This window comes from Cygnus atratus, chromosome 3 (assembly GCF_013377495.2).
Source record: "Cygnus atratus isolate AKBS03 ecotype Queensland, Australia chromosome 3, CAtr_DNAZoo_HiC_assembly, whole genome shotgun sequence".
Taxonomy (NCBI): domain Eukaryota; kingdom Metazoa; phylum Chordata; class Aves; order Anseriformes; family Anatidae; genus Cygnus; species Cygnus atratus.
The window spans coordinates 91,050,450-91,074,102 of NC_066364.1; the positions used below are offsets into that span (position 1 = coordinate 91,050,450).

At 47.9% G+C, this 23,653-nt stretch overlaps 1 protein-coding gene across 3 annotated transcripts in view; it reads right to left on the reverse strand.

The window, feature by feature from the left end:
* LOC118254720 (uncharacterized) overlaps positions 1-23,653 on the reverse strand; it is a 78,198-nt gene that overhangs the window by 22,365 nt on the left and 32,180 nt on the right. For all 3 annotated transcript variants that reach the window (XM_035560253.2, XM_035560247.2, XM_035560240.2), the window contains exons 2-3: positions 16,435-16,510; positions 14,696-15,186 (exon numbers count right to left, since the gene is read on the reverse strand). In XM_035560253.2, coding sequence (XP_035416146.1) covers positions 14,696-15,186; positions 16,435-16,510 — 567 coding nt within the window. The remainder of the gene's footprint in view (positions 1-14,695; positions 15,187-16,434; positions 16,511-23,653) is intronic.

Consider the following 23,653-nt stretch of genomic DNA (forward strand, 5'->3'; position numbering starts at 1 on the left):
CTGCCACCTGGCAGAGCATCCGAATTCCCACCACTCCCAAGGCCTAGAAAGCAGATAACATTATTGAGCTTACAAGCTGCTCTTTGAAGCTCTCCCTAAATATCATACTGGAGTCACAGCTAATGCAAACACAGCTACCTACTTACACAGTTATTGTCTAGGCAAACAGACTTCCAGCCTGTCTGTAAGTGAATGGTTTTCTACTGCGCCTCGGTCATCTTTGTGGTGTACTGTTTCCAGATATGCTCTGGATCCATACGGAAGCCCTGTCTCCCTAGACACAGATCAACAGGCCAGATTTGCCCTGGCACTTTTATCACTAGCCCTTTGATTTGAATTTGGGGATGGGGGAACTGAACGCTCTGTATGGAGCGTCTCTGGCTCAGCTGCCACTTCCCCTGCTGGTCTGGCAGAGTCCAAGTCTGCTGATCTGCAGGGTACATCAGATGGCTCATCTATTCATTCCTCGCCAATCCCAAATCCCTTGCTGAGTTTTCTTTGAGGCCTGAAAAAAATGCAGAACTCCATTTGTTCAGGAAATGGACCTGACTGAAAACACCAGCACCTGTGGAGGAACAAAAATAAAAAGAAGGGGCAGGATTCATTAATTCCCTATCACTCATCTGCACATGCCAAAGTCACCAGAGTTCAAATGCTGGGCTCATTTGAGCTTAGGAAGGCAGGAGGGCTGCAAAGGGAGAGGGGGCTCTGGTTTGACAGCTGGCAGGCATGGAAGCAGCTCCTGAGAAAAAGCTTACAAGGATTTCAATTCAGGGTTGCCAACGTGACCATTTTGTCCCTTCATTCAAGGCCTTGGCTCCAAAGCGGTCCACAGAGAACATCCAGCCTAGTCTAACATATCATCTGATGTCTCTATAGTTTGTCTCACTTTCGTAGTTCCAGCTTGCAAAGCCTTGGCTTGGACGTGACTCCAAAGCCCTCCTTTCCCCATGGGCTTTTGCCATGGGCAGAACAAGGGCAGAAGGCACCCTGCCTCCTGCTGCTTTATCTGGCAGCAGTGCACTGGAGACAGCGGTGCTGGGGGCTCAGGACAGGCAGCCCCAGACCTCTCTGCTGCTCTCTGCTTAAACCCTGTCTCCTGAGTGCACCAAGAAGGGGTTAAGACATCAGCACAAGTCAGGCAATAGAGTAAACAGTTTCCTCTAAGCAGGAGGACACAGAAGGCTCTGAAAGTCATGCAGCTGTATACCCTGGGAAAGAAGAAAAAACAAAAATATCAGTGAAAGGTACAGACTCGTCAGCTGTGACATTACAGGGACACAAAGAGGAAGAGAATTCACAGATGGCTGCCTCAAGCCCAAAGGACACAGGCACTACCAGAGGGTGTCCCGGATGACCCTGCCACCACCCTCAGCTAACTGCAAACACTGCGAGACGCTCCGAAGGCTCTGTGGTTTCACGGGCCAGCCACGGGGCCTCATGCATACCAGACAGACAGCGAACAGCCCGGACATCTGGGACATCAGGCTTCCAGAAGAGTACATGCTCGCACAGGTTCTGCCCGGCAGAGGAAAGCATAGCTGTAACGCATGGGCAGCAAAAGAAAAAAAAACAGCTCACAATTGTTTCAGGTCTCTAGATTTTTAAGATAATTTTTTTTTAATGTTTTTAGAGTCAGCCTGAATGGTTTTGATGGTGAGATCAAGTATCTATGGTTAAAAGGATAAATTCTTAACCCTGAATGCCTGTTTGCCAGCCCCAAAACGTACCTTAAAAAGTACAGTTAGCAAAATTGGCTTTTCAGGAGGTATACAAGCATACAGTACCTATCTCTAATCCACTACAGAAGACATTCAGTGGAGATCAATAGGTTTGTCTGGGCAGAACCTGGAATATGCACCTTTTCTGTGGATCCTTAGAAGGTTGGCCTTGGTGGAGCTTCTCGAAATAGGACAACATGGGATATACTCACTGCACTAAATCATGGAAAGGATTTTTCAGTGGAACCGAAGGCACACACAGTTTGTTCTTTACAATGGAAGCCTCCAAAGGTGAGTTAGAATTGCCCCCCATCATCTGCAGCTGAATGCAGCAACGGATGCACCCCTCAGGAACCCCTGCCTTGGGCTCAAGCTGCTGGGAGCACTCACAAAGGCAACTTGAAACAGAAAATACACAAGGTCCTATCTCCAGATGAGAACTTGGATTTGTGGAGAAACTTTGAACAAGCCAAATGCTGACTGACTGCATAAATAGCTCTGGGAAGCCAAAACAAGCCTGTCTCCAAGAAACAAACAAGCAAACATCCTAAGTCATGGGGCTTGCTTGGGCTCCACAGAGTCTGAACATAGGGTACAGAGTCCCACTTCTTCCCCTCCCAAGACACAAACACACACATGTATGTCATGTCTGCACAGCCCCACAGCACATTTCAGCATCTCCTTTCACATGACTATGCCTATCTGTGAGATCCCATTTGTTTCCAAGGGCACATGAAAATAATTTTACATAACTAAGTAGTATATTAGAAATTACAGGCCTAAAGATGATTAACAGACCAGAGAGACTCTTTTTTTTTGTCTTCGTATAAATATCCAGGAAGTGGCAATAGTAGAGCATTAATAACCACAGAAAGAAATGATGAGGTGGCCCAACCATTCCCACCTTCTCCACTCTACCAGCTACTTGTCCCTGCTGAACTTCAGATACACAGCAGTGAGGAGGGAACGTGCTGAAGTGGCTGGCCAGCTAATAGGATAAAGGCCTCTTACTCCAGGGAGCTAATCCACTTATACAGCATGTAATTAACCACTGTGCTCAGAGACCGTTCTCCCCATGCCCACAACCTGAGCCAGGTCCCAAGGCAGCGGTGCCTGCCCGCACCTGCCCTGCGGTGTGGGGCCTGGGGTGCCGTCTGTGGGATGAAGCTCAGAGCTTGTGGTGGAGTTTGACCCACCAGCTCTGAAAGGGCTGGCCTAGGCCTATATCCATGTGAGCAGCAAGGATTTCAGAGGAGACCACGTCCCCGCCCAGTGCTTTGTCCTTCCCTCTAAGTAGGTATATGGCTCCTTTCAGTGCTGGTGATGAGCACCAAACTTTGATACCCTGTTGCATCCCCTTCGTCCACATCCTCATGGCTGCTCGTGGCTCAGGATGACACAGAAACCTCTCCCATGTGAGGAGCAACGCAGCTCAGCGACCAGAACTTTACATGGACACTTCATACACTGAGCTTCAGCATCTCCATTTGTCCATAGGTGCCAGCACAGGTGACACATCACTCCTGCCAACTTTTTGAACCTCCCCTGTGCAAAAGCAGTGACATGCCAGCCCAGAGCCAGAAGCAGGCCACTATACTTCTGAGCAGGCATCAGCAGAGCACAGCCACCCTTAGAGCTGCACCCATGAAGAAATAGGTGGAGTACTGTGGACTTTACGTATGCCACTCCACTGTCTGCATCAAAATCCACTTTGCAAATACTTGGAAATAAATCTTCAACTTAACAGCCTGTAAGCTACATACTGGAGCCTCTATAACATGTGCCAGTACTCATGTCCACGCACATCAATCTTAACACAAAAATAATTCTGTACTTCCTTTTTCCCCAATCGTCATGCTTATGGAATGGTCACATCCTAGGACCAAGAGAGCTCTTTCACCCGCTACACTGCAGAAGGGCAAAAGTTCAGATCATCTCATTAAAAGAAGAAAGAGCAGAGTACAAAGGCAGACCTGGATGTCTCAAGGCCAAGTTCATTACGACTCCCTGTGGAGAGAAAGGTTGATAATAAAAGCAAGAATTTATACCACATTTATATGAATATTTTTGAGGATCTTTGAGTGATTGGGATGCTTGCATCTGGAAAGCAAATGAACCAGTGTCTCAACTCAGCACCATTTTATACGGTGGACCAAGCAACACGGAAAAGTCTCAAAGTTGCAGAGGTAGTTACTGCTGCTTTCTACTTCTAACCCCACCAGCAGCCACATCATGAGATAATCAGATTTTTTCAGCTTCTTGTGGTTTACCGTTTCACCCCTCTCTACGGTCTTTCCATAGGATGTTCAGCATAACTGCCCATAGCAAAGAGGCTGCAAAATGCAGACAAGAAAGATTAGTACATCAAGAATACCTTTCTCACATTCTTGTAGCAGTCACAGATTTGAGAAGAACATTAGGTGTATAAATAAGAGATACAAGAATACTAAAAAGATGCCATGCTACAAGTATCTCTATTTGATCAAAGTATATTTTCCAAGAGCACCACTTCCACTGCTCACAATTACACTCATTCCTCTAACAACACTCAGAAAGTAATAGAGCTGGACACACCACTCAGGGAACGACAGGAAATTATATTAAGTTGAAAACAAGTTAAGAGCTTCATTTTATAGTGCATCAAATTCAGAACCACAATGAAAATGCATGTACTACAGCCACTGTGCTATCTCAACCAGAGCTTTGAACAAAGCACCGTAGCTTAGGTTTCAAGCCTTTCATTAAGGTATGCTCAATGCAGAGCCTTATCATCTAAGCAGGTACACCATGTTCTTGTGTGAGGCTCATCTGTCTTTCCTGTACAAACAGCAGCAGCAGACTGTCCTGAAGAAACCCAGTGGCGTTCACTGACCTGTGGTGGTTTCCCCAGCTGCAAACCCCATTCCCTGTAATGTAACAAGTACAGGCTTAGAGCAGTAAGAAAACCACGCATCTGACTGGCTCTGCTTTAGTATAAGTAGAAATATCCCTAGGAACTATATGGATTCCTTAGCACTGAATTTTGGAAAATGCTTTGTTAAACTGTTCCTCATTTCTTAATTGTGTTACCCCCACACACCATCATGCCAGAGCCTGTAGGAGTGTCTGACGAGCCTGTGAAGCAACACGCAAGATAGGCAATTTCTAAACTCTCCACAGGTAGGCAAAAGACTTATCTACGCTGTCAAAAACGAGCATGCCTACAGTACTTGCGAAACAACTCAGGGTTTCATCCTCTATATAATTGCTCAACCTAGTTTTTCCACGATAAAACTTAAGGTGAAATTATACCTTGCAAGGCTATGGGAGGATTTTAAAACATAAGCATATTTTTAGAAACAAAAATAAATTTTCTGTCCTAGCATAGACATGACCACAGACTTCTCATTTACATTAAGTTTCTAACACTCTAGAGAATCCTGAGCTTTGCAAATTCATTCCTATGGAAAGCTTTTTAAATGAGCAAAGTCCAACAGAAGATTGAAAAGGATCATTTTCAGTGAGGAAAACCAGCAAACTTTATAGGGTTTATGTCAATTATCTTAATTTGTGCTTTTTTAATTTACTTGTGGTCCCCAGGACACCTATGCTTTTCAAACCTTGCATTTAGGGGAAAAAATGTAGTTGTATGTTTCCAGTTGGGGCCAGAGGTCTCTCACTTATTGATCATCGTTTCCTCAAAATCAATCACAATTCAACTGGCAGTCTGGGAACACAACTCTGGAGAAGGGCAGAGAGTTTTTGGAGAAGGGCAGGGAGTTTCAGAGGTGTATCCACACTGGTTTAACACTCTTTCCGTTTACATGAGAAGTAGATGACTGTTGAGTGCCTCTTCTGCGAGATGAGCTATGGACCAATGCCCAGAACTCCCACCGACATCAACAGGCTTACAGAAAGGGAGAGCAGAGCCCAGCAGCGCGGTTCTCATGTGAGCCAACAATAGAGAGGCTATTCAGAGTTAAGGCAGAAAATCAGAGCTCAACCCCAGCCCACGCCAAGGACAGCTGTGTTGTTGACAGCCAGGCTGGCTATTTTACCACACCAAAGTTCTTCTCAAAAAACAGTATTTCCTAGAGTGTTTGCTCTAGTCACACACTTGGCCTTAAAAGCTCAGCCAGCTTCTGCCCACTGAACACTAATGGCTGCTGTGGTTTCAAGTCTCAGACATGCTCTGGGACAAGCTGCCTGCTTTCAGTCTGTGGTAGCAAAACCCGAGCACAAAAGCCTGGCATTGTCAGTTAATCTGCACCATCACAAGACCGCTCTGTGTCTGCCATGTCCAAACCCACACCACCACCTCCCTCCCTCCCTCCCACTTGCAGGCCCCACCAGGACATGGCAGGGTGCGAGTTGCACACCTGCAACACCACCTCTCCAACACCAATGCCAAGACGAGCTGGACGAGGAACGTGGCCTAACTTAAGAGATACAGGGCTACGCAGTGCCAGGGTAAAACAGGCTCTCGCTTTCCATTTCTTGCTACCATCGTTTTCGTGTAGGGCTTTGAACAAGCCTCTTGCAGGCTGCTTTTGAAGCAGTAGCAGTCCCTGTTACCTTGTGGGTGCTGCCTGGTCACTGGTGTAAGTGCTTAAGTTGGTATTCAACGCTTAGTCGTGGCAGCTGGGGAGGAACAAAGGAAGAGGCCTAACCCATTTCTTCCACTCATTTCTGTTTCTCAATCTATATAACAAAGTCAGGAAGGTGATCAGAAGACTGACACCACCGCCACACGCTCTCTGGACTACACCAGGAATTGGCTCCAAAGAGCTGTTTACCCTTCCCAATCGCCTCAAGCTCACCTCACCCATCCTCTCAAGAAGTTAACTGTAAGGTTTTCTCCTTTTTGGAGGTTGTTGCCACAAGCCAGAGATGTATCTTGTCATGCCTGAGGAGAGATCCATTCATCCGCAGACCAAATACAACACGGGCAGTTACAGCATATGGCAAAGCCGCCTGCAAACTCCTTCCCTCCCCAGGCACCGATGAGATATTTGTATCACAATGAGCCACATGCTGAGGGAGGAGCGGGGAGGGAGAGGTATCGGGCCAACAAAACAGCCACGCTGGGACCCAACCCAGGCACTCCTTCTAGCCCAGACACACCAAGGACAAGGGAAAGGAGGATAATCCTGCTCTGTTCTAAGACAGCACTGTAGAGAAGGTCCTGACCTTCACTTACAGGCAACATCTATTAACTGGTCTTGCTGAAAAGTATAAACAGGTTGCAGCAAAACTTCTTAATCCGCCAGGCCCTTAAGGCTACTTGGGCTGAATTCAGAGAGAGAGGGAGGGAGGGCGCGCCAGCATTATCCTTCTGCACTGTACTGTGTCAAAACAAGAAACAAAACATCCTTTGGAAAACCTTCTTCAAAAAGGGCCCGCAGCAGGCAACACACAAGAGACAGCACAGATACACGCCAAAAGGATGGCCACCCTTGGGTATCCAACCCCGAGCCCGCTCTGCAGCGGCCACTCACCCCACCTCAAACCAGATTTTGACCCGTTGTGTCGCTGCTGCAGTGAGGGTCTCCAGGTTTTGCTAAGAGGTGTTCTCCGGGGCCTGCTGGCAGCCCACCACCACCTACTACACTGCCCGCAGATGTGGGGCACTGGGCTCTGCCTCCTGCTGGTTCTGGAGGTATTACTCTCGGTGGTGCTTTGAGGGAGATAAAAATGATAGAGCTCGGGAGCCCAACCTTGTCCGTTCATGTGCAGAGATTCTGGCAGCCACTTTCAGATGGGAGCACCGTCTGGTTTCGCTTGTTTTGTTTTTTTTGCTCAGAGGTGATGTGTTCAGGTTCATCTTAGTAAAGAAACACCGCCTGCTTTTCACTTGCTGAGCTAGTGCACCTCTTCCAGTTACCCCGGGATGGCACACCACAGGCTCCTTTGCCCCCGTTCGCTCCCTCCAGGCCCACCTACCCCTCAGGCTCACACCAGTAGCTGAGGCCTCACATTAGCATCACCAGCATCACCCAGAACATCTCCCTTTAGTCACATCCCAAGGACACATGCCAGTGGTGCCCATATGCCCATTTGATCTCTCCCTGGTCTGCAGCCAAAGAAACAGCTCTAGCCTAATACCTTCTTACCAAGCTTTAGAGCTTAGAGAAAAAAGAAAGACAGCAGGGTTGGGAAGATAGCCAGCAAGCCTGCCAATCTAAATGATAAGCCGTTGGCTTTAACCTTGGGTTCATAATTTACTGCCCCTGGTGCCAGGTGCTATTATTGTCCCTTCGGGAACCTTAACACAAAAAAGACACTATAGTTGTTTCTATCCATTCGTATCCTCCCCTTCCTCCTCCTAACCCACAGATTTCTCTTCAATACATTCTCCCAAACTTCAGCCACATCTAATTTCCTTTCCTTACCCTCTGTTGCCTCATCCAAGCTCTCTAGCGCACTCCAAATCACTCTGACCGATCCAGTAACCACACTCTCCTTCAAGATCCAAAGCAGCACCTCCAGGAACCCGGTTTCAGATGTTTCCACAGATGTTCTCGCTCCTGGCTCATGCTTGGACACAGCCCAGGTAGCACCTGGGCCCTGTGACAGTCCAGATAGCTATATTCACCAGCATGCTGGCTTCCAGGAAGAGGTGGTGAAGTTACATGGCTAGGTATCTGGGGAAGAAGAGCCAGATGAGTATTTCCAGACAGAAGCACCCATACACTGGTTCACTCATCCATCTCCCTCTTGAACTGTTGCCCCTTTGCACGTGTTGCAAAACCAGATCAAAAAAGCACTCAGGCAAAACAAGGAAGGGATTAAGGGAGAACAGCAGCAATGTTTGGCCCTAGAAATGGACAAGCCAACACTCTGTGCCTGGGCTGACACAGTGGTGGAAGATGTCCAAGGAGAGATGTGTGATCAGAATGGCAGTCTGCTAGCAGCACGCCTGAAACGTGAAGGGCTTCGAAGATGATTAGGGAGCTGGAGAGAAGTCCTGTGGGGAAAGGTGGAGAGAGCTGGGACTGTTTAGCATGGAGACGGCTCAGGTAGGATCTTACCAATGTCTACAAATACCTGAAGTGTACAAAGAAGATGGAGCCAGGCTCTTCTCAGTGGTGCCCAGTGACAGGACAAAAAGCAATGAGTTCAAACTGAAACACGCGTGAACATCAGAAAACATTTATGAGGGTGACAAAGCACTGAAACAGGTTAACCAGAGAGGTCGTGCAGTCTTCCTGGGAGATATTCAAAAGCTGCCTGGACATGGACCTGGACAACTGGCTCTAGGTGGCCCTGCTGGAGCAGGAAGCTTGGACAAGAGGACCTCCAGAGGTCCCTTTGAACCTCAGCCACCCCATGAGATTGCTCTAACCTCCATCATGCTGATGTATGCTGAAAGTTTCAGAGTAGGACTGGGTTAGCCTACCTGGCTTGCCCTTGGCATTTAGAAGCAGCCACCATGGCAGCAGGTGAACTTCAGTGTTGCCATCAGTGAAGTGAAGACATCACTTACCTCCTTCGGGAAAGGAAAGAAAACCATTACCTTTTCTAGGAAGCAGCTAGGCTAAACTCTACGTGAGTTACTCTCTACTCTGCTCTGATTCATCCAGCCCTGGCAGCACACTGGCACTTCCATTACAGCGTGTTTTCGCAGGGATTTGATAGAATTAAACCATCCAGAGCAGGCTCGGGGATGCACAGCAAGAGACCGAGATATCTGCTGCCTGGCAGAGGCACAACCACCTCATCCGGACAGCGTGGGGTTCCCCATGCCTTCCCCTTGCTTCCCAGACCTGGGTGTTCTCAGCAGGCACCCTTCCTTCCTTCCCTTCTGTAGGCATCGGACTGCAAATGCCTTCATCAGCAAACCAGACGTCAGCTGGGGGGCACTGAGCCAAAGCATCCTTACAACAGACGTCAAAACAGAAGAGAACATCTCCTCGCCTCCTTCAAACAGGCAAAGAACGAGACACCCCTGCTGTGCCCGCTGCCCATTCACGTGGCACACATCCCGAGTCCCAGAGACTCCTGCCACAGAACTATATCCTAGAGCGGTCTGATACATTTTTTTTGTCCACAGACTTTCCCATGCTAGGATTGCCTTGCAGCACAGCATTTGTTTCACAGGCTACTTCCTCACCGAATACTGGCAGGGGCGAGACGGACAGGGGCTTTGGTGCCGGAGGAACAGCTGCTGCTGAGCATTTTGGGAGGTAAAAAAAAATAAAAGCAAAATTGCAGGAGGTTACCAGAAGGTAGATTTCTCACTCTGTAATGGCGCAACCTGTTTCTGCAACAGTTTCCTTACGACGTTGCTTCAGCAGGCAAACTACCGCGCGCTGAGGGACGAAGAACTGCTGCGGCCCAGCTCCTCAAACCTGGGGTGGACACGTGCTGGCACCGGGCCCCGGAGGAACGGGCGTAAGCCATTACGTTCGGCACAGCCACGAGCTCTGCTCGGTCCTTCTGGAGAGCGAGGCCCAGCACGGAGGGAGAGACGAAAGCATCAGCAGCGCCAGCGCTAGGTTTTCCGGCATCCCCCGAGCACAGAGAGGCGAGCTCAGGAGAGTGAACAGATGATAACAATTTTCAGTAACTGACAAGGGCTGGATTCAAACGGGAGGCCAAGAGGTGAAAAGGACTCACGAGCTCACACATCCTCTGTCTGGAAGCTATTTGTCAAGTCCCGGAGAGGCAGGCAAGGGCAAAGCCCAGCTGTGCTAAGGATTTGAAATTTCACCCTGGATGCATCACCAGCCCAAAGCCCAAGTACCTGGGCTCACACGCTGGTCCTTGCTCTCACCTTGCTCTCCCTGGCAGGGTGAGAGCCCACAGCTTGCTTTCCTGTAGCCTCTGTGTGACTAGTATCACGCTGAAAGCAAGCTTTTGGTGCTGATCGCCCTGCCAGGCCCAGTGCAACCAAAATGCTGATATTCAAGCATCCGGTAGAAGAACCGTTGGGCTTGATATTACAGCTAAGCCCTGATCAGAGCTCACGCTGCCCCAGGCCACCAGACAAAGCCAAGACAAAGTTTTCATCACCCGTTAAGCACTGAAACTATTCACCTACCAAAAGAGTGCAGCGTCTGCAGTGACAAATCCACGTGCTAGTACAGGGTATGTTCTCTTCTGTGCTGGCCCTTTTCATCCTAGGGTCTCAAAGCATTTTAAACAATGCATTAAGCCTCCATCAGACGATGGGTGCTTGATACTATCTACTCATACATGCGGTTAAATCATAACAGAAGCGTTTCACTTGCTCAGGACTACCTAATCATTTTATAGCATAACGTACCCAGGTATGCAGACTCTGCTTTGTATTTTAAAGTGATGTTTTCCCTACTAGCAACCTGCCCACAGAGAAACAAGGACAACTTAGGTTTCTCTTCCTGCCAACCCAAAGCCGCCCTCCTTAGATTATGATCTCCCTCCCTGCACACGCTGCACTGAGATCTATTTTCACCTGCTTGAAAAGTCAAAGGAGCTCCAGCAAGCCGTGCTAAATGGCACAGGAGGAAAGGCCCTTTGCTTCCTCTCTATCCCCTTACACAGCATGTCAAGAACAATTAATCTCATCCCCTGGAACAAGCTCAGCAGCTCCAAGTAGCCTTTGCAATACCCTGGACTTGCTCACACCTCTGCCCACCCCCGTGCACCCTGGTGCCTCCACCTCAAGCCACCAAAGGATCTCCCTGCTCTCCTTGACCTCGTGAATCAGCACCGCCAAAAAAAGCCAGATCTACCCACGTTAACAGGGTGCCAGTCTTTCTGGGACACGCACGGCCTTCATTAAATGGCAAGTGGCTGGCAGCAGGACCTGCGTGTAATGAGGTTGCCATCCAAGGACCACAACCAAGGGGCAGCTGGGAGAGGGCATTCACTGCAGCAACACGGGCGTCCGCACGAGCCAGGGCGTTTCAGCCCAATTAAGGGAAAGAAAGAGTCTTCTAAGCTAATTTTCCAGTCCTTTGGAGAAGTGAAGAAAGGCACGCATTGAATTCCCCTTGCTCAGCCTTAATAGGGAAGAGGCTGAGTGGCCAGCTGACCAGCCAGGGTGGGAAACAGGCCCGGCAATTGCCCAAACTGATGGCTGGGGCAGAAAAAGGCAGGACTGCACTGGCCTATGAAGCTGGAAACACGTGGCCTGGCACCTACCCAGAATGGGACTTTTCAAACCTGCTCCTGCACAGCTTCTCCTGCTGAGGGAGGCCAAACTGAAAGGTCCGGATGATGGAGATTTCCATTTATCTATGGGCCACGGAGGTAGAAGGACAGCGATACCCTAACCCCTTAAATGCACTCAGACCGCCCCCAACCTACTTTTCTCTCCCAGATGTGCTCCCCTGCCTTACCAAAAGCTATCAGATCACCGGAACACAAAAAGGCGTTTGGACAACACATGCCACCAATCCCTGGTCTTCCCGCAAAAGCTGCCTTGTTTGCTACACCCTAAGAATAGCTGAAGCACCCCGACACAGGGCTGCTCCACACCACAACCCTCTGGACCAGTCTTCTATCACCAACCAACAAAAACAGCACAACTTGATACGGAGGCAAAGCACTCACCAACTTTTCACCCACCCTCATGCAGCCCTAGCACGTGCACAAAAGTATCTTCTGGTCTGAGAACTTATTTGCTTCTAAAACTAATTCATCTTGCCTGATACTGTGTAATCTGTCAGCTCCATGGAGCCACAGGAATGCAAAGGAAGGCTCAGGGAGGAGAGCGGCGACCACATCTGCTGCTCAGAAAGGTCTCTATCTGATCAACTTTATCAGCTGTATTCTTGCGGGCAAGCACGTGAGACAGCAAGGATACAAATCACAAAGCAAGAACGGCTTGATGCTCAGGGCCCAGATGGAGCCTCCGAGCAGCCCGTTAGTATTATCATTGCTCATTTGCATTGTCTTCATGACTAAAAACCACATGCTGCCCAGACACTTAATAAGAGGCATTGTTGTTGGAGCTCGAAGACAGACCGTGAAAGAAATGTCCTGCTCCTGTTTCACAGGTGGGGAGTAGAGATACTGAGCAAGACTTGCCCAGTTTCATAGAAGGGTTCTGTGGCAGAACTCAAAACCAAAACCAGATTTCACATCACTGTCATAAGAAACAAGTCAGCAGAAGTCTGAATCTACAACACTTCTCTCATTATTTTCACAGCAAAAACAAGCACAGGTGGCAAGCAAAGACATGCAGTGAATGAGACTTTATATTTCTCCCTTGATCTAGAATCATAAAGCCTCAGGATCATACCAGCTGAAAATTAACCAACTTAAAAAGATAAAAATAATACAAATAACCAGACTTTGTTACAAAATTCAGGCAGCATCTCACTTTGCGTGGGTTCTCCCACAATAATGCCCCCCCCAAAAAAAAAACCACCATACATTTCCAACATCAAAAGCCATTAGCTTAATATCCTTTATTTAAAACAGGGATTCCACATCCTAGAAGTGGAAATGACATCTACAATAAAAATGTTATTAATGAGAGAAGGACTAGATTTCAACTTCTTTCAGAAAAAATCATTGCTACAATTAACTTAATCAGAGATTAGCCTACGAACCAGAAAGCAAGTCATCCTTACAAGGTTTCCCAGAAAAACCACAACAGTTTGGAAGGCTTATTCAAATCAGCCTCCAACCTGCTCAGAGTTTGCCCTTTGCCAGCACCCTCCCAAAGACACTGCCGAAGGGGACTAAGGGCAGAGCAGGTAGATGCTATGCCCAAAATCCAAATCAGAGAAAGCACCTGGGCAGAAAGAAAAACTTCTCCATTTACTCACACGCACTCTGAAAAATAGGCTGGGCACAGACTCTTCAGCTTTTTTGTCTCCTCTCATTCGAATGAGAGACTAATTAAAGTCTGTCGGTATCTGTGGCAGATCTGGGTGATGCGAAATGCAAGACTGGGCCTTTTCAATGTTCTGGGAGCAGAGACTTGGCAAGAAGGTATGAGAGGGCGATGAAGAAAACTGTACTGAAAACAGAATTGTGTGGTGTGTATTCACAGTATGTATGCTGCCAGCAGGACTGAGAACAGGCGGCTATGTAACGAGGAAACGGAGGGGTCTTATAGACCTTAGAAAATAAATACCTAGCCCTTTCTTTTTTTAAGTGGGTCCATCTCATAGGCTTAAAGGAGGCACTCTTAATGGGGACAAAAATAGTACATCCAACCAACCAGAGGCAGCAAAATTCTTCCCTAGCGAGAGGAAACTGAGCTGAAAACAACTGTCTTTAACGTACTGCAGTTTACCAGGGGCAGCAGACGTTTGCAGATATTCTTTCAAGCTGATGCTCTACCAGTGCAAGAAAGAAAACAAATAATGAAGATCAAGCTGCAATACTGACTCTGCAGCAACACCTTCCGAAAGAGCAGCACCGGATGAGCACTGCACAGGCCAGCCCACCCCCCTGGACCAGGCATGCCCTGTGTACCTTCCTCAGCAGAGCTGGGGCAAACTCCTGGCATGATGCACCTCAGTCCCAGCCCCCTAAAGAAGTCCTGCAAAACCAAGAGTAATTGCATCTAGAGCGAACAGTCTGCATTTGCAAAGTGTTAGGAACATAAAAAGCAGTTTCACATGGCTGTAAAACTCCTAGGGAGCAGGAAAGGCCCAGGGCCCAAGGATGTCAAGAAACTCAGACACCTATCATCAAATCCACATCTACTTTCACCACTCAGGTATTTCTTTACACACCCCTGATCAATTAGTTCATTTTGGAGTTAAGCGGTACGGGTAAGCTCATGGCAGCAAAAGTAACCTGCCTGAAGTGATCTCCAGCAATTTTGGTCCCGTGTCACACAATGAACTGGACGCTGTGGGTGCCGCACTCCTAATGAGTAGCGAGTAGCAAGAGAACGGCTCAGTTGTAGCAAGAGCACCAATTACACCTCTGAAGCCACGATCACAAGAAGCAATCCTCTGAATTTACTGAACCCTGCCTCCGTAACGCTTTTCCATCTTCGCTTCTCTCAAGTGATGTTGCTTTCCTCCTGTCAAGTTCTGCCTTACCTGCTGCATTTTTTCCAGGTCAAGGCTGGGCCTGCGGACCTTATCCCCGTATCCCTGCCGATGTCTCTTACACGGCATGACTTGCTCAAGGCCTGCCCCAACGCTCGTGAAGATTAAAGGTCTAGAGGCCGGGCTCCGCACCAGAGGCTGGAGTCTCTTGGGAGGGGAGGCACTGAACAGCACGGGGCTCGGGCTGGCGTGCAGGCCATCAGCCTGCTCTGCGACCGGCTTGAAGGACATGGCGCACAAGTTCTTCACTTCTTCGTCACTGGAGGAGGTGTTGTTGCTGTCACTGCAGCAGGCAAGCCTGCTGACCTGGGACCACTTCCTCTTCTCAGCAGCAAACTCTCGGTTGATGCGCTCCAGCTCCTCTTCTGAGCTGTGGCGATCCAGGCTGGCATGGAAAAGGGCCCGCACCTTGCAGCATTGGTTCTCCTGATTCTGGAGCTGGTTGGTGGCCAGAGGGGTCAAGGTACAGTTCCTTCTTCTCTCTGGTGGGAAGAAGAGAGAGAGGAATGACAGTATATCTGTGTCCCACGGCATAAACAGGGACTGATCTCTCCTGACCCATTTTCTTTACTTCCTTCCAAGCAAACTTCTGAGCTGTTTTCCACATTTTCTTCCACATAAGAAATGCCCCTGATGAACGCTTCCCCCTCAAAGTTTCCAGGTCTTTGTTTAGTCTTTATTGGTAGACATCTGCTTGTACGCTGTCAACTGGAAGCCTAGCTGCACGGCAAGGACATGGACTTGCTGCCCACCAAAGGTGGAGAGGACACGATCTTACAAACGTGCTGTTAGGCATTTACCTCTCACTAGAAACACTGAATTCTAGTGACCGGTTCTCAGGGCAGAGAAAGCACCTAGAGTTGTATTAATACAAGCAGCACTTCTGTAGCTCAGATAGGAGAGATCTGGTTTCTGGAGACAAAAGCCCTCTTCCTATTACAAAGCTTGACATATAAAAGAGGCTGCCTTCAGCCATAACTTGGGACTGCTTTACCTGTTCTGCTCAACTCTTTCTGGGGTAAGTATACGAAGCAAAACTTTGAATTTTGACAGGACATGCCCTACGGGTCAGGAATCTGACTTCTGCCCTTGCATAAGATCCACCTGAATTTGTGATAAACTGTGATAAAAATCAGGTCGTGTACAAACAGCAGAGATGTAGCATAACTCAGCAGATTCATTTACCACAGATTTCATCTACAGCTCTAATCTGCTCCATACCATGTCCAAAACCTCCCTTCTAAAGATCTCCAGCCAGATTCAAAAACAGAGCTACCCAATACCCGTGGTACAGGAGGGAGGAAGGGCGCTAATTAGACAAGTGAGTCCAGGTGGATGGGAAAAAGGAAGGTCAAGACTGGGACTGGCAAGAAGATGAAGCTTTGAATAACGATGATTGAGATGCACAAGCACGGAACAGAAGATCCATTTGTACTCCCAGCTCTGATGCTGACCTGACTGGACAGCTGGACTGCCCCGTATCTGCAGTACTTGTGGCTTAACATGTGGTTAACGATACCTATCTCCGGTAAGAAAAGTGTGACTGCAGCATCTGATTCCACCAGCTTCTCCCTGAGAGGTCCTAAAAACTTCCAGGTGCCTGACTCAATGTATCTGTCTGGGGATACAGTGGGGACTGTGAAGGAGGCACTTGCAAGAACCCAAGTGAAAAGCAAAATGCACGTCAGCTGTAGGTAGCATCCCAGGACCCTCCTGTCTTGTCCCTTTACCTCTGTCGATCTGAACAAGTTCCTGGTTCTCTCCCTCAGAGTCGTCGCTGTCCTCATCACTTGGGGGGTAGGAGATCTAGGGGCAAGGAGAAAGAAAAGGCTTCATCATGAACACTGATCATTGCCCTGCTGCTGCCCGATCCACTTCCCCCTCCTGCCCCTCTCATATCCTGCAGGCATCCCCCCCATCTAACCGCACACACCCAGCCACAGCACCTCCCCGCATGCACATCCTCATCTCCCAACCTCAAACTCCCATCACATCCTCTTACTTGCAGCAACACAAAGCACGCAGCCTACCACTATTTCCACCTTGCTGCACCACCAACTCTTTCCCCCCAAGCACAACGAACGTACCCTGCTCTCAGCTCCCCAGATACCCAGCTTATAACCACCACGGCCTACCACATCCACATCACGGGGACAACTGAATCTCCAAAACCCACCTCTGAAGAAAAACAGAAAAAAAAAAGACGTCCTGTCAACAGCACTATCATCATGCAAGGCACCCATATGGATGTGGCATCTTGCCATCTTATCGCACCTCTTGCCATCTTACGTACGCACCCACATTTCCCCCTTGAAGACGCACACGTAAGCCACCAAAGAACAGACATCTTGCTTTCCTACAGCATGACTGAAGAATGTAATAGAAATAAAAGTGTGAACAACATTATGCTCTCCCTGCCACCACCACTTCTTGCAGCTCCACCGAACACCCTTAAATATTTGCTCCAAGAGAAATGGCACCTCATGGATTTTGTCTGTCAGGGACTTTCAGAAACATTTGCATTGGGTCAGCCAATGGACGTGAGCGCGCCACTTACTGCATACCCAAATACCGCTTAATCTAAACACTTCCTAACTGTAACTGAACTCAGTAGCTACCTCTTGAGAAGGGCTGAGAGGGCTGAAGTTTTTGCACATTGGATCAGAAACTCGGCATGAGACGGCTCTACATAGAGGAAACCCTACCTAACTTGTTCCTAAAGTGACTTTTGTTCTGCTGCATGCAGCATACCTGAAAGTTATTACACCAGACCAAACCTCTGAGCTACGCAGCTCACTATGTGGCTCTGGCAGTGCCAAAACCAAGTGAGTCAAAGGAAAATGCAATACTTCAGAAAAAACAGTTACAAGAGACAGTTTTGGAATAACATGATCACTGCAAAGATGAGCTTTATTATCCCTTACGCCTTTTTATCCGGAATAACAACAAACATCCCCATCATTCTTAGCTTTGTCAGAGTCTTGCAAGTTATTTGCCCACAGCAGTATCCAGTGGCAATAGGTTTTAAAAGATTACGTGCTGTGTTTCCATTTTAAAAGCGTTTGATGTGCCGTGCTTGACTTTTATAGAAGGTGAGGCAGCAAGCAACCATTACCCTGACAGGAACCCGTTTCCTCTCCACCACTGTTCCTAGGGAAACGTCCTTGGAGCATTTCAGCCCCCCAGACACCCAAAAGAGCAACTACGCTTAACTAGGTGCCTGTGACTAAACGTCATGTACAGCTGATGCAGAGAAATAGCAGGAACAGCAGAGAAACACTGACTGATACTAAATTTGACACCACGAGGTCAACCCACCCACTTTGTCACCATCCTCCAGGTTTGTTTTTTTTTTTAAACCCCAAAGAAGTCTGTTGCCACTTTTTTTTTTTAAGACATACCTTACACCCTTCCATATTTACATTGCCCTTTAAGAAGTTAGAAAATATTTTCCCACCTTACTGGTCTTTAAGCAACTTTTTGAGTTGTCAAATCACAAATGGGTGAAGTAGCCCAGATTTACCCCCACTTCTAATATTCTTGAAGTAAACGCAGGGGGTGGCTTTTCCACCGCAACCACAATTTTCTTGTATGTACTCCCGAGTTATTTAACAAAGGCAGCTGGTGCTGAGGAGCACTGCCAAATTAACAGGCCTCTAGTTGTCCCCAGAACAGGTATAATACCCAGTCTGTGCCGTGGTAGCTCACAGGGGCAGCTGACACTGAGGTGCCATTGTGATGGCTGCTGGACAGTGGCCTCATCTTCAGTGCATAAGCTCGGGCTCCAATTCTAGCTTGAGAGGTACTGACCTCAGTTTGTGGCTCGCTTCCACGTGAAAACAAAGCAACAACAACAAAAGCATTTGGACACCGCAGGATTTTCAGGGAGGTTTAAGGTCTCTACGTGGGAAACCTCCCAGCTCTGTTTTTTGCACTGTGTAAATGTCGACACACGGTGTGGCACTGCTTCCCAAAAAGAGGCAGTGACACCTAGCACGTACAGGTCAAAGAGCTACTGCACAACGTCGCTGGCTTGAGATGATTAAAATAGGAGCTAGATTTAAGTCAATGATTGATGTTTTGAAGGTCCGTGTCTCTACTGGTCCTGGGCTTCCAAAACACTCAGTCCTCCCCGTACAAGTGCAATGCAGCTGCCCCCTTCCCATACAAGTGCAATTTAGCTGGCCCCGATCTCATCATGGATAATTAGTCTTCGCTAAGTTCTCCCCAGTCACACAGGCAGCCCAAAACTAAACCCCTCTGAGTTGCCTTGGGAAGAGAAACCCTCTTACAAACAAGAAGAAATCAAGTCTGTGGACTCGGTCCCACTGTATATAGCAAAGAAATTAAAGTGGTAGGACAATACAAAAGGCTTCATAGAAAAAAAAAAAAAAAAGGGCTCCCACAACCTTGTTAATCAACCTCTTGATGGAAAAAAGCAAGTCACAGTTGGTTATCGGAGCGGGTGCTTATGAGCAACTTATCAAAGTGCTTTTCAGAACCAATGCAATTACAGACATCTATTCAGCCACTCTTCCTAGTACCCATCTTTTCTCGCAGAAGAACATCACACCAATAGCACCTCTCATGACACTCAGACTTCATTTCTTCCCTTATTCCTACTGGTTTATTATACCCTTGTTCTGGAATAGCCGTTGATTTTCATTATATACAGCACAGGCTAACTGCAAAAGAGCCCTAAAATCCAGCAACTGTGGAGCTTATGCATGAATGAAGTAAAAAGATGACAATGCTCAGAAGTCACATTGCCTCTGATGTCCCATGACGTGCACTACCTTTCAAAAGTCCTCTCATTTCTGATTTTGTGTGGGTTACATATATGCAAATACCCTCCTGCTTGGTCCTCACATCATTCAACCAGAAATATCATCCTCCCCCCACATTCATCATTTAGCAAGGTTTTCTATTTTAGCATTGTTAAGTTATCCTTTTATTAGAAAAATCTTTCCACAAATTACATCCTGGCTTTGGGAAATGAAGTCTTCCAACCTCCACAAGCTCCCACGTATGAGATCCTAGCTCCCAAGTTCCAACCCTAACAGGGAACCGTTCTGTTTATAGCAGACAAACATGAATCTCAGAGTTCAAGTTGTACACATAAGACTCTTTGCCATCACATGCCGCACAGGCAAAGATTAAGGGAAGATCAAAAAAGGACTGGACATTTGTACAAATAACAAAAAATTGCAGAAACTATAAAAGGTACAGAGTCAAAGACTGATGCTCTGACAAGCTGGAGATAAATGCTCTCTCTGTTGATTCTTCCTAGGTTTCGACAGCGAAACTTTTGTCTCTTCAAAAGTATTCCACTAAACACAGGGGTGCTGTGTTATGGCCTCCAGCTTGCCTGGAAAGTTCTCCATCTTGGGTTGGCCACAGCTGCACTTCTGTCCTAGACAGCACAGCCTTGTTTGCCTCACCGACACAGAACTGTGACACTGTGATAACAGAAAACTTGATCTTCGCATGTCAGAGATCCCACTAGATCATGATTTGTTCACAGCATACGAATTGCAGCACTGTTTAGATTGGAAGGGACCTCCTGAAATCCCCTAATTCAGCCCCGATCAAGCTGGGTCAGCAAGAGCAGGCTGCCCACGACCGTACCCAGTACGCTCTGTACTTCAATGTGCACAACTGAAGAAAAGAAAATCTCCAATTCACACGGACATGTGAGTGTTTACAAGCCACGGCACGAAATGAGCCAAAAAAACAAACGTGGGTGCCATCCACCCTCCAATCCTTCTTCTGGAAACGCATCGGATCTGAAGTTCAAAGACAGCAGCCTCCTGCTGATGAGGAGCTCAGCCTTACGGCCAGGTCCGTTACTGACGTTACTGCCCCGTGCACTTGGTATCACACCAACCTCCAGTGCGCAAAGATGGGCTTGTGTAGCATAGCCAGATGGCATTTAAGGAGAAACGAGTGGTAAGCTTGTAACTTTGAGGGAGATTTAACATAAAAGACAAACGAGCAGACGTAAGAAGCAGCTAGAGACAGAAAAATCTTTGTCTCCTCCACATTGCTGCTTGTCAGATGAGTAATGATAACTAGCTGCAGCCAGAATCGCCCGGGCCCTAAAAGGCCCTGTCACCCTTAGAGTCTAAAGGGCTGAAATACCGCTGTATTTGTACAAACATCCTGTTAAACTGCAGTTCCTCTTGGTCTTTGCTTAAGGAAGAGAAATTAACTTGCTATCATATGATCAGAAGTAATTCCATTAAGATCTTCTAAGAGCTTACAAAAGGAAAGGCACTCTCACTTCCAAGGCGGAACCAATCTTTCCCACCAGGCCTCACTTACGGGCTGCACCATCCTAAAACACACCAGCGGGGTGGCTCGGCACAGAGGAGGCTGTGTGCACAAAGAGTGGGCAAGACAAACGTACAGCTCACTGCTTGCAACCTGAAGGGCTGGAAGCCTGCAGACGAGCATCCATGAGCAGGGCAGCACACCCTGGAGCACGTGGAAGTGAGTGCAGACGGGTTTGCCTAGCCATTTCTGTGAGCAAGGGTCCGGATGGGATAAATATTTGGGCAAGGATGTTTCCACGCTGCTGGGGAGGACAGAGAAGTTCCTTCCCTGTGCTGACCGCAGTCTGTTCTGACACTTTGCAAGAGTGATGCAACTGCTGAACCCCTAAACACATCCACGACACAAGCCATTTTGTGATGGGAAAGGAGCAGGGGGGAAATGAACTGAGAGAACTCGTTCCCTTCAAGCTGGAAAAATCCTGCTCTTCCACAGCTAAGGGCTTTCCCTACACCAGCCAAAGCAGCAGCTGGGTTCCCCTCCTTCCAGCATGAATCACAAACGCATGCAGGCCGGAGGGCATCATTCCCAATCCCTCTCTGGGAGGAGGCAGGGAGTTTACCTCGGGGGAGGCCGCCTTCCTGGGAGAGTCCGATGCTGCCTGTGCTACCACACACGAGGCCGCTTGCTACACAGGTTCATTCACTGGAGCACCCCAGGGAAGCTCTGCAGCAAAGTCCAGCCCCATCCACGTGCCCTGGAAAGAGACCTTGCTGAGTTAGTCTCAGTCACTGGTTCCTGGCACAAAAGCAGAAAGGGATGATGAGCTCAAAGACTACTTGTATTTCTGCTCAGGGAACCAGTTTCCGTTTCTTCAGACTTCAGCTTGAAGAAATGAAACCAGTACTCAGTACTCACCTTCTCCCTACCACACTACCTACAGAGCAGCTGCCAGAGACACAGCCATCCTCCTTGAATTTAGTTAAAAACATTTTACTAAATATCCCCACTGTTATTTTTCCACGTCAACAATTGCTGCAGTTGCCATGGGACGCTGCCTGATCTTGAATTGAGGGAGGTGCCATCCTTCCAATTACAGCACTGGAGAAACTCTGAATTAGAGGGTGGGAAAATGAGACTACGAGGTGCTGGAAGGTAGTTACAAGCCATGGAACAACATGAGGAAGAGGGAAGGAGTGAGTCAAACAGACGTTCAAATTAACATCTAACTTTCTTTATCTTTCAAGCTCTCCTTTAATTTTTATTTTAGAGATACTCAGCATTACAAGGGCCACTTAATGCCAGCAAACCAAGCTGTAATGCTTCCTCTCTCCTAAAGAAAAGCAGTAGAGTTAGAGATTAGAGGAAAAGCACAGCTCAGCCTTCAAACATCCACAAGTGAAATATGACTGCCCTAACTGCATGTGGATTTTACAGCTGGGGTCCTTCAACAGCTAGGTTTCCAACCATAACAGTCCTACTTCGGAAAATCCTTCTAACAATCTTTTTTTATTACTATTATTTTCCTTTTTAATTTTTCATAATAGCTCTGCCTCCAAACTTCTTTAGCCATTTCCTAGCAAATGGCTAGGATTCAAATCCAGGGTTCCTTACCCTGGAGCACCGTCCTGCTTGACAGAGCAGCTGTCTGGCTGAGTCAGTGAAACTGGCGGCAGGCTGGTGGGACACAGCACTCCTCAATGCCATGTTCTCCAGGCCTGTCCCATACCAAAGGCAGCAAAGCCATTCCTGTTTTTGCAGGAAAGCTGCAAGCACAGTCAGATATCACCTCCTGCCTAGAGCCTGCTTAACCTTCAGTGGTTTCCCAGATCTGAGGGAGGGAGGCAGAGTCACTCCAGAGACCACAGGTTGCAAATAGAGGACTTTTTATTCTGAATGCTTACCTTACACAGACACCAGCAAGTGTGGTGACATAGTGATTGGTAACTCTCAGGATGCAAGTGGGGAGAATAATGAACCACAGAACATGGAAACTGAGCTTCTGTTCTCTCATACAATGACTGAACTTGATTTTCAGAAGAACGGGCTGAAGTGGGGTTACCTGGACCTTAAAGGATGAAAATGCTGGGCTTACACGGAACTGAGAGGCCATCAGCAGCAGGTAGGTGTGGAGATGGGTGCTCCTCATTGGTTTCAATTCCTTCCCCTCATCCTTCTGGAGTCCAATTCGTACACGTGCCTCGAAGGTACTGTTTGCGTGGCGAGTTCATGTTTATCTACTGTCTACAGCTTCTGGAAATAAGTTGCAATGGTGGCCAACCCTGACTAGAACTACAGCAACGACAGGGCTTTGTGATTCTCATTTGCAAGCAGAGTGCATCAGAGGACTCCACGCAAAGGCAAGTGCCGTGGCTGTGCTGATCAAAGCACAACTCGCACCAGACCCACACGGCACAGCCAAGCCCTGCACTGCCTCAGCTGCCCCACATCAGCTCTCGTGCAGCTGTCAGCATCTGCAAACATCCACTTCTAAACCTCCGCCTCTGCTCCCCAGGACTAAGCTGAGATCATTTTGCAGGGGATGACTAAAGATAATAACTTCAGGGGCTTTCACAGAGCAACAGCAAGTCCCGGTGCTTCACCAGTGCCCCGGAGAAGCACAGCACGGAGCACCAAAGAGCGCACGGTGTGTGAACACGTGGGCTCCGCAAGTCA